Genomic DNA, 11,938 nt, shown 5'->3' with positions numbered 1-11,938 from the left:
TCCCAAATCTATCCTGTGTGGCTTGAGTTAGCCGCACTTTTGCAGTCCATCAGTTTCTTGGAGACCTCCCAGTATGGTGATTCTTGTTCCACATACAGGTGGCAGTGTGACCAGCAGCCCTGTGGGCTGATTTGCCATTGTATAAGTCCTAAGTCTATGGTTTGTTTGATATACAAGTCTTTTATTTCAGACTGATGTTGGTATCAGGATTTATTTCCTTCCCTTTCGTCCAATTACCTGTGGTTTTAGTTGATTTTCTCTGAGTAGCTCCAATGTTTTTCCTCCTCTATTTAGCCATTTTTTTTTTTTTTTTGTACCAGGGATCCAACTTGGGACCTTGTGTTTGCAAGGCAGGTGCTGGAACCACTGAACTAAATCTCTGGCCCCTCAGCCATGTTGAATCTTGCTTGTTTTCACATTTTTAAATGAATTTTTAAAAATACAGGGACAGGGGCAAATTACATGAAATTAAAAATCTTAGTGTCCAGGCCGGGGATTTAGCTCGGTGGTTTCGCCACCTGCCTTGCAGGTACAAGGAACAGAGTTTGATCCCCAGTACCAAAAAAAAAAAAAAAAATCTTAGTGTCTGATTAAACACTTTTTTGGAACATAACCACCTTTGTTAATATATTGTCTGAAGCTGCATTTGCAAAGCTAAGTAGTTGCAACAGAAAGAGTGTGGGTCACACAAACTGAAATATTTATTATTTGAATCTTTATAGAAAAAGTTGGCAAATCCCTGGGCTAGGTACCAGGGACATAACTTCATAATGCTCAGGAGCAGCAACTGGCTCTTTTCTAATACAAAAATATAAAAATGACAAATTTCCTATGATGAATGTTATCATTATGTATTTCTAAAATGTATCAATGATTTGCTTCAAAAAATATATAAACATGGTAGGCCTCTTACACCAAGGCTTTCATTTTAACCTTCTCTCCATTTCCCAGTGTAAAGGGGTGGACGACAACTGAAGTTCAAAGACTCATAGGAGTTTCCTACAAAGAAAATTATTAACAGCAATACAGACTTAAACTTAAGAGGTCTTCCTACTCTTGGTCAGAAGCTTCGTGAATATTCATTCCCACTCAGTCCTGATATGTGTGCTAAAGTATAGCAATATCTTGAACAAAGTACTTTCTTCTTATTGGTAGCATGAAGGATTTGGATTTATAAACTGTACAAAGTACTTTTTTTTGGTACCAGGGATCGAACTCAGGACCTTGTGCTTGCAAGGCAGACATGATGCCACTGAGCTAAATCCCCAGCCCCTATACAGTATTCTTTTTAACTCCAATGTGCTTTACATTTTACATGAGAGGATACCTAGCTCTACAGCAATATGGACATGAGACATGGAGTTAGATGATCTGAATTCTAGCTCCTGCTGCTTACTGTTTGCCCTTGCACAACTTTTGGCTTCAGGTTTCATCTGCAAAATGAATTTACCTAATAGTAACTACATCACTATGTCAGTGAGACTATAGCTATGATAGGGCTCAACAAAAAAAACACTGGACTATTTGAAGGACTATTAATAATAAATTATTAATAATAATACTTCTGTGATAATCTGTAATGTCCCATTCTGCCTTCCATGCTGGGAAGGAAAAGGTAGACACTGTATAAAAGAAGGTAATAGGAACTGAAAGAAGGGAAAAGAGAAGCAGATGGAAAGAGGGGAAGAAGTTACAAATGGGAATAGAAGTGGAGGAAAGAAGGCAATAAAAAGGAAGAAAAAAAGAAAACAGGCTAGGAAGGAGAGAGGGCAGAGTGAGATGGGAAGGAGGCCAGGACAGGTATGGTGAAAGAAGAAAGGAGAAGTTAAAGGAGAGAGAGAGACTAGTCAGCCATAGGGCTAGAATGCTATCTTCTTGTCCTGTTTGCTATCACTTACCAACCTCCTGGTCACTCTGCCCTCAACAACTTAGTCTCTATGCCATAGTTTCTCTTTACTGCAGTATCTGATTTAACTTCTACCTGGATGATACATTTAACACCCTGGCCTTTCGGTTCTAACAAGGCATATACTCTTCCTCAGCCTTCTGTTCTCAGTCTCATCTTACCTAGGCTTACCCTGGATCTGGGCATCATAGCAACTCACAACCCCTGAAATTTCAATTCTAAATAGCCTACACTTAGACCAGTAGCATCTGTATTGCCAACTCACTTGTTCAAATATTCCACTGCAACCATTGTCCAGTCAATGCTCCAGTAATACCTTGGTCCTTTTCTCTGCCATCCCGAAGTCTATATATGTGACTACTTGGTTTTCTGTATGGTTTTGATTCTATACAGATCATCATAAACATTCTTAATGGGCCTGGTGACCTACACCTGTAATCCCAGCACATGGGAGGCTGAGGCAGGATTGAGAATTCCAGACCAGCCTGGGCTACACAGTGAGATCCTGTCTCAAAAAACAAAACAAAATTTTCTTGCAAATACCTTCAACTTTCTTGGCTTTCTCTTTGTTGTACTTGCTAGTAAAACTCATGTTAAATGAACTGAATCTGCTCTCTCTGCCTGCACCTGAATAGCCAAACATCTTCAATTATTTTATTCTATTAACTGTTTTATTTTTGGAGGACTGGGAATTGTACAGAGCTACATCCCTGAACTTTTTTTAAACAGGTTTTCAGTAAGTTGCCAGGTTGCTCAAGCTGGGCTTGAACCCATGATTCTCTTGCCTCAGCCTCCAAGAGTGCTGGGAATACAAGGAAAAGCCATCGTGCCTGGCTAAATTCAATTATTTTAAATACATCACCTCATGTAACAAGTGGGCTCTTAACATTAACCATAAGTTTTATGATTAGCTTTCTTTAGAAAATGACTTTTCCACTCAGAAGTTATCAGTTTAATTGTAACTTTTCTTTCCTCAAGCATCCTACTCCCTTTTTTTCTCCTTATCCTCAGATGCTGCTGCCTTTTCTGTACTGAGAAAATAAGTTATTGGATAGGGTACTTCTCCTTATCTTCAACAACCTTCAAACCTTCCTGCAACTCCTATTACAAATAAATGTTTTCCTCTTGAAGACCTTCTGCAAAGCCAGGCATGGTGGTGCATGACTGTAATCCCAGGATTTAGGAGGCTGTGGCAGGAGGATCCCTACAAGTTTGAATCCAGCCTGTTCTACATAGTGATTTCAAGACTAGCCTGAACTAGTGAACAGTGAGACCTTGTCTCAAAAAAACATTTTATGTTGCCTCATATTCTTTGAAACACATCTGATTTCTCTTTTCAAGAAGTTGACCCTCTCCTTCACTATCAAATCATTTGCAGGAATTTAAATACAAGCTCTAGTATAGCACTGCCCGATAGAATGAAAAGTTGTTTGCACCCTGTCCAATACAGTTGTCACTAGCTATGTTACTCTTGAGCACTTGAAATGCAGTCACTATGCCTGACTCAACTTTTAATTTTATTTAATGCAATTAATTTAAATAGCCACATGTGGCTACTGGTTACCATCTTGGACAGCATGGCTCCTATGTCCTATCCTTAATACACTTTCCTTGAGTCCATTCTCTCTTTCTGTTTTCACTCATCTCCTATCCACTCCTCTTTCAATAGTTTCAAATTAAATATAGCGTGTGATCTCCTTTGGGCAAGATCAGTGTTGGCTTGTTGCCAAAGTCATTTCATCGGTTTTCAATACTTTAACACTACACAACTCTACTGCAAATACTGTCTTCTCTTGGAGGGGGGCACTGCTTTCTCCTGGTTTTCCTCCACCTCTTTGACTCCTTCTCAGGCTCTTCCTCTTTTCTCCATCTTTAAAAGGTTTCTGTTCAAAGTCATGCCTGACTTAAGTGGGATCTTCACAAGCAAACAGGCCAAACAAGCTACTTTCAGCAAACGACAGGATATTTCTCAGTAAACAGAAGAAAATCTCTCCGGTAAGGAAAAGTCAAGTGATTGTCTACATATCTGTGCTGACTGTCCTTGGACTCAGTCATAAACATTTCACCCCAGATTTCTTAGTCCCTTCAATACTTGTAGAAGCCTAATTCCTTTCCCAATTAACTGCTAATGTCTGTTAGTCCATCCACCCACAGATGAAATCCCTCCCAGTTGTTATTTCTCTCAATGTCAGCCCATCCACACAAAGATGTAATAAACTCGGCTTTTCCCACCCACGTGTTAGACTTTATCCCTGACTTTAGTCCCTGTTCACTGGAATAAACTTTTCTTTCCTCACAAAAGCCTATCTCCAGCAAATGGTTTCACGTGTACCGTTTATAACAGCGTTCAACAAGGCTCAGTTCTTTGGACTCTTTTTTTTCTCCCTTAAGCTTTACTACCATAATAAAGGGGGCAGGAAAATGGAGTTACAATTAAGGGCTTTCCACTGCAATTAGAATATGACCCAAATTCCTTTCTATAACCAAAAGGCCTGACTGACGAGCTCCCTTGGCTCTTCACTCTCCATTCTCTCACTTCACGCAGCCCTGATCTCACGGGCCTTCCGCGCTTTCCTCCCTTGGTGGGGCACTCTATTCAGTCTTTTCCTGGTTTGGGTCTTTCCTATCCTTACGTTTTGGCTTAAATATCACCTCTGAAGAGGCCTCCGGTGACTACCGGAGTTATATGCTCCTTGTTTTTCCTTGGTTTGTGCCTATTTATGCAGACCGTCTCCTCCAGGAGCGGAAACTCCACGCGAGTACAAGGGCTTTGTCGCTGCCGGGTGTCTCGAGTCAGCCTCTGGCCACGCTCCGGATCCGTGGTGGCCTTGGACGAAGGGCTCCAGGCCTAAAGTCATCAGCTGCGCCCCACTCCTCCCCTCCCAGGCTGTCACGGAACGGGTAAGGCGGAAGGAACCCGCGCAGAGGAGCGATGCGGCATACCGGCGGTGACGTACACACTTGGCGGAGGCTCCGCCCCTTCCGGCCCCGGCGGTCGCGGGCTACTCCGCGGCGGGGTCCGGAGCCCGCTCGGCCCGCCCCTTTTCCCGCGCTGTCAGAGACGTAGTGTATGTTGAGCTGCTGCCGCTGCCGGCTGCTGCAAGTCCTGGGCCCGAGCTTCCCGCTGCTGACCTGCCGGCCGCTTCTCTGCGTTCCTCGCCTCATGAAGCCGCTGGTCGTGTTCGTCCTCGGCGGTCCCGGCGCTGGCAAGGGGACCCAATGCGCCCGCATCGTGGAGGTGAGGCCGGGCGGCGACGGCTTGCTGAGCTGGACGGGACGCGGCCGGCCCGAGCCGCCGCGCTGGCGGTCCGCGCCCCTCACCCCCGCCGCGGACTACGCGTCCCGGCGGCCACCGCGCCGCTCGCGAGGCGGAGGCCGAGGGGCGACGGCGCACTGCGTCTCAGGGCGCGGAGCCCGGGGCCACCTCCGCGGGGGACCCACTCGGGGTTGCTTTGTTCCCGCGCCACCTCTTTCTAAACGTTTTGGGGGCCAAATGCGACCAAGGAGTGGACTGGGAGAGGGGACCGGGACGTTCAGCCTCGGAGCCCTGCGCACGGAGATCGGTGCAGCCGGTGGCGTGGAGGGTGAGGGCAGAGGCGCCCAGGTTTTGGCTTGACGTCGTGTGCGGCTGCTCGAGACAACTTTTTTTTCTTTCCGCACGGCCTAAACTCCCGGTTCTCACCTGATCCGTGTGTACCTTGGAAAGCTTCCCGAGGGGCGGGGTGTAACATTCAGTCCCTAAGAGCTGCGGAGCGCTCTCTGCCTAGTCCACGCAGGCCCCTGGGCAGGGCCAGCCTGAGGCGTTGTGATGCTTGACGAGGGATGTTGTCCTAAGCCCCAGCTTCAACCTTTGACTTTGCTGCCAACTCTTGCTTTATCCTCTGGCTAGTCACTTCCTCTCTCTGAGCCAACAGTGTCCCTTCTAAAAAAATAAGAGGCTCTGTACCCAGATTGAGAGTATCAAACACTTCCTAATTTTAAATCCTGTTACATTTTTAATTCCTTTTTTTTTTTTTTTTTGTAATGTCTGATAAGTTTACCAGTTCAGTTCTGTTAGCATTTTTCCGTCTAGGATGATTGATGATACATGGTTAGCTGTAGTGATGCTGTGAGGAAGGCTTAATGGACAATCTGGGGAAAGTTCTTTTTAAATTAAATTTTATTTTATTTTGTCCCATTCACACCCTCAATCCCTCTACGTTTGGAAGGGCAACGAGAGGCCTATAAACTGGAGAGACAGCGGTAGTGGTATAAAACTCGCAGAGAATACGGTGAAACTCGGTGACCAGATTTTGTTGTTGGCCTGGCATGGTGGTGCGCACATGTAATTCCAGCACTTTTGATTTTGTTTTTGTTTTTTGATACCGGGGATCGAACTCAGGACCTTACACTTTCGAGGCAGGTGGCAGCACCACTGAGCTAAATCCCCATCCCATCCCAGCGCTTTTGTAGGCAGAGCCAGGAAGATCACAAGTTTAAGCCCAGCCTGAGTAATTTAGCGATTTAGAGAGACCGTGTTTCAAAAAATTAAATAAATGAATAGCTGGGGATGTAGCTTAGTGTGAAGGCTCTGGGTTCAATCCCTAGTACCGAAGAAAAAAAAGGGGTTTTGACTTAGAACTAGAACTAAAATAACTTTCTCCTATGGCTTATATTCACTTTAGGATTTTAATTCTCTCCTTCTGTGCTCATTCAGTCAACTCTTGTCCAATATTTTATCCTTGAAAGAGCATCCAAAAAAGAATGTGTTCTAAAAGTCATGTATTCTACTACTGTATGTATAATTATCGATTTTTTTTAGGAACTGATTCACCCCAAAATACATACCATCTTCTCATCTTAATTAAAAAATTTTTTTCGCTTTTTAAAAGACAAATGACAAGTGGATGATTTCATGTTTTTGTTTTATATATGAAATAACTTACATAAAAAGAGCATTATAGGGGAAGGAGCAAAGGTTTAGAGTTAAACATATGTGTTCAAATCCTGACTGCCATTACTGTTTCTCTGGCCCCAGAGAAGTTTCATTTTGCTTAGTTCCTTTGTAAAATGCAGAAAATAGAAATGACTGTTTCAGCCATTCCTAGTGGTACAGCTTGATTGCTGTGAGTTTGAGGCCAACCTGAGCTCACAGTGAGTTCAAGACGAGCCTGAACTACATACAATGAGACCTTGTTTCAAAACACCAAAAAACTTGATCTTTTAAAAATATATATATTATTTTATTTTTGTTTTGAAACATGGTCTCCCTGTGTAGTTGAAGAGCCGTAAGCCGTAAACCCGATGTGACCGTTTTGCTTCAGCCTCCCAAGTGCTGAGATTACAGGCATACACCGCCACTCTCAGCTCTTGCTTTCTGATTCTAAATCTGTACTAAATTTGTTCTGGAAAATAAACTGTTTTCTAAATAAGTGCAATACTTTAGTAGAGTGAAGTGTTGAGAGTGGAATTATTATTATTTATGATATTTATTATTTATAATTATTATTTATGGAATGACTTCTTAAAAAATCATGAGGATGCTGTGTCATTTTTGAATTTTTAAAATTAAGCTTTAGGAGCTGGGTATTTAGCTCAGTGGTGCCGCCACCTGCCTAGAAAGCACGAGGTCCAGAGTTTGATCCCCGGTACCAAAAAATAAAATTAAGCATTAGGTATTGGTATTTATTGTTTTGGCCTAGGAGAAATTATGGCACTGTAACCTTATCTTTGAAAATAACCTCCACAATTTTGCATGTGTTAGTTGAAGGAATATTTAAGCCTCCTCTTTTACAGATTGTGAATATGTTGGCTTACATAAACAAATTACGGCTAAAGCTGATACCCATGCCCAATTGCTTTCCATGGCACCCAGAAAGCATGCTGATTATCTGTGTTATTACTTCTTCCTACACCTCTATAGGTAACTCATATTTTGTATGGCCATCCTCAGCAAAGCTTTGGTTGGTATTTGACTTAAAGCATATAGAAATCAGAAACTTCATTTTATTTAACTTTGTATATCCATTATTGAACATTGTGCCCGGCACATTGTAGGTGCTTAGTAAGTGTGCATTGAATGAATATTGATTTTAAAATATTAATTTGATCCTGAAGATGCATAAATTTTAAAAATTTGATCCCTAGGGGGCGTCCAAGTAGCACTTAGCTCTCAATTTCTGGACCAGAAGTATGAATGAGAGCTGCCTTTCTCAGGTTTCTCATTTAACACTTCTGTTTACTCTCAGTAATTAATGGTATGTTGACCAGATTTCCCCCCAAAACAGATTAGCACTTGAAAACAAGATGTGAAAAATCCATTGGATGTTAACGTCCAGTGTTTCCAGAATAGGAATATTTGATCTTGGTGTGATAAGGTGAAATAACAATTGTTGTTTTTGTTTGTTTTAAGAAAATTTAGATTATCTGTAAAATAGATGGTCCACAGAATTCTCCACTCTTCTGAAGCCTCACTGTCCATTAAGGGTGCTTGTGATGTGGATTTTTATGTTGAGAGCATGCAGGAGGGGGGAGCATCTTCAGATTACTGTATTTACTGTTCTTTTTTAAAAGTGTCATTTTCGCCTTTCCATTCTAAGTTACAAAAATAATACAGGACTGTTGGGAAAAGTTAAATCTATTCAAATCCTGAGGTCACCAGTATTAACTTCTTGCTTCATATCTTTCTCAATTATTTATTTATTTATTTATTTTTTGAGACAGGGTCTTGCTGTATAGTTCAGGCTGCCCTTGAACTCACTGTGGAGCTCAGGCTGGTCTCAAACTCACTGTGATCCCCCTGCCTCAGCCTCTCAAGTGCTGGGATTACAGGTGTGTGCCACCATGCCCAGCTCTCAGTATTCTTCTTTTATTTTTTTTATTTTTACCTTTTTTAGCTCTCAGTATTCTTATAAACAAAATACAGGGTTTTTTTTACCTTTACAAAGAATTATTATTATTATTACTTGACTAAATATATCATCGATCTCTTTGCAGGTCTTTACCTATAAATTTAATTTTTTTTTTTTTTTTTTTGGTACCAGGGATCGAACCCGGGTCCTTGAGCTTGTATAGCAGGCATTGAAACCACTGAGCTAAATCCCTGGCCCTTAATTCTTTTTTTTTTATTGATGCAGAATATTGTGGATATTACCATAGCATGGTTTTAAATCCAGGGTTGCTAATCCCTTTTGATAGATATTTAAGACAGTTTTGGGGGATTATTTTGCTATTGTAATAGCACTTCAACAAATTCCCTCACATCACTAGGAAGCTGGGTCCTGATGCTGCAAGGCTTTTCTTACGTCTTTTGTGTTTTGATGAAAGAGTTGAGTCAAAATATACAGGCTGCCTTGCAGAATAAGCACTTTATTGTAAAGGAATACAGAGAGAGTTATGCCTTCAGAGAAAGCAGATAGTGTCACATAGGACTCTGCATTCCATACAAGTTGGATATCTTTATATGTACATCAGTTAGTCCTGGGGATCAGAGAACTGTGGTGATTGTGGCGCTTACATTTTTCTTAGAAGTTACTCTGGAATTGCAAAATGTCTAACTTGTTCTTTTCAGATGATCACTGTTCCCTCAGTGTTCTTAGTCATGTAAAAAATTTAGTTATGAAAAAAAAAGTTCTAGTTAAATCAGATCTCATTCCAAGGTGAAGTGGACCTTAAAGAAGGTTTCTCTTTCTGATATCCTTGGGCGTTAGGCTATGGCAACCAAGTATGCTGTGTGCTTTGTTCTGGAAATGTCACTGTACTCTGTGGGATTGCTTTGGATGTGAGACCTAATAAACTGTTATAACTGTATTATATACTGAGGTCTTTGTTTCTTCATTTCACTATAGATGGCAGAGCATGCTATTTTGAACCCCTTTGGTCCAACTGGCCTGCTAATGTCTACCTACCTAACACTTGTAAATATAACTTTGTACAGCAGTACCTTGGTACAGACCATTAATTGTTTGTGGGAAGTGTGTTGAGTACTAAAAATGACAATTACCAAACTATTTTAGCTGGAAAGTCATGAGGCAGTCGACATCAAGTTCTAGTTTTCCTGACTAGTACCAAAGAGTCGACAAGGCCTGGCACAAAATTTTCACACCAGATGCTTTGAGTACCAATCCAGCAAGTATCAAAGCAGACAAGTACCAAGGTATGACTGTATATGGATGCTTTTATTTTATATGCAAGGTTCCTAAAAATAGGTTGCTGGGTCAGAGGTGATGTGCATTTTTTAAATTTTATTTTATTTTATGTATTTTTAAAAATTTTTTAAATTTCAACTACTCTTTTTTTTTTTTTTTGGTACCGGGGATTGAACTCAGGTCCTTGCGCTTGCACAGCAGGTGGCAAAACCACTGAGTTAAATCCCAGGCCCAATTTCAACTACTTTTAAAAAACATTGTATTAGGCTTCTTTAGGGTAACAGAATTATTAAGAGATAGATATAGGGCGGGGAATTTAGCTTAGTGGTTCCACTGCCTGCCTCGAAAGTGCCAAGGTTCCAAATTCGATCCCTGGTACCAAAAAAAAAAAGAGAGAGATAGATATAGATAGTATAAGAGGGAATTTATTTTGGGAATCAGCTTATACAATTACAGAGGTCAAGAAGTCGTAATATATGCCATGTACAAGCTGGAGAACCAAGGAAGTCAGAAGGCTGGAGAATTGGCAGTTCTGATGTCTGAGTGGACGATGGATGTTGTTTCCCAGTCATATTGTCCTAACAATTCTCAGTGAATTTGGCTGATGCTTGCCAACAGTGGTGAAGGCTCATCTCTACTCAGTCTACTCATTCAAATGCTAGTCTCTTCTGTGTCACTGTCATATACCTACCCAGAAATAATGTTTTACCCACCATGTGGGTATCCCTTAACACAATCATGTTGACACCTAACATCAAACATTATGTTAGATATTAACATCATCGTACCTATTTCTTCTTTTGTGATTATGGTACTAGGGATTGAACCCAGGTTTTGCACTGAGCTGTATCCCCAGCCAGCCTTTTTTATTTTTAGAGGCAGAGTCTCAATACATCACCAAGTTGCTCAAAATGGGCTTGAACTTGGAATCCTCCTGCCTCACCTTCCCAGAGTACTGGGATTATAGGTGTTGGCTACCACACCCAGCTTTAAAATTTTTTTTAATTTGTATTTTTGGCAGTGCTGGGATTTGAACCCAGGGCCTTGCACATGCTAGGCAAGCTCTCCATCACTACTGCTGAGCTGCATTCACAGCCCAAACATTATGCTTACTACATTGCTATCAGCAGTGCATGGTTCTTTACCAGTAGTCTATAATTATCATTTTAAGTTTTGCAAATTTTGTTATTTACTTTCTAAAGACTTGCTGAGTAAATTCCTCTCCCTTTTTTTGTTTTTTGTTTTTGAGATGGTCTCACTATGTAGCCCAGCCTGGTCTCGTAGGCATTCTCCTGGCTCAGCTTTCTGAGTACTAGGATTACAGGAGTGCACCACCACACCCGGCTTCCTCATTTTTAAAAAGAGATCCCTTAAGGTGAAATGGCATAATTAGCTGTGTGTATATTTTAAAAATATTTCCTTTTATTTGCTATTCAGAAAATATTTGAGAGCCACTGTGATAGTTGCTGAGATGAATAAGAGTACGCTGTGCTGCCATATATAGTGGGGAGACAATTATGTTAATCAGTGGCAACTACAGGGTATTGTGATAAAGTCCTATGGTAGAAAAATACCACATATATTGTTTTAGATGAGGAATATCTAAATTTCAGCCCAGTGGGTCAGGGAAGGCTTGCTAAAGGAGCTAATTTAGATGAAATCCCTTGGGAAGGACAGGCAAAAAGTAGCTTGGAGATGTTGGAAGTGCAGAGCACTTAAAGCTGTTGTCCTCCCATAGGGCAAGCAGAGGTTTCAATTCTGAGAAAAGCCTATTAGTAAACTGATATAAAGTAAGGCTGAAACAAACAAAACTTCCTGGGCCTGGGTATGGTGGCACAGGCCTGTGATCTCAGCACTTAGAAGGCTGAGGAAGGAGGAGCAAGGCCTGCCTGGGTTACATAGTGAG

The 11,938-nt window shown here is 41.5% G+C and overlaps 1 protein-coding gene across 1 annotated transcript in view; it reads left to right on the top strand.

The window, feature by feature from the left end:
• Positions 1 to 4,876: 4,876 nt before the first annotated feature.
• Positions 4,877 to 11,938, top strand: part of Cmpk1 (cytidine/uridine monophosphate kinase 1) — a 43,145-nt gene continuing 36,083 nt past the window's right edge. The window contains exon 1 of the mRNA XM_004869304.4: positions 4,877 to 5,144. Within this exon, the coding sequence (XP_004869361.1) occupies positions 4,977 to 5,144 (168 nt within the window). The 5' untranslated portion in view covers positions 4,877 to 4,976. The remainder of the gene's footprint in view (positions 5,145 to 11,938) is intronic.

Source organism: Heterocephalus glaber, unplaced genomic scaffold, assembly GCF_053883595.1.
Source record: "Heterocephalus glaber isolate CG9 unplaced genomic scaffold, H.glaber_assembly_v1.0 deba00001451, whole genome shotgun sequence".
NCBI lineage: Eukaryota > Metazoa > Chordata > Mammalia > Rodentia > Bathyergidae > Heterocephalus > Heterocephalus glaber.
Note: the sequence above shows the minus strand (reverse complement) of the source record. Positions and strands in the feature narration are given on the sequence as shown.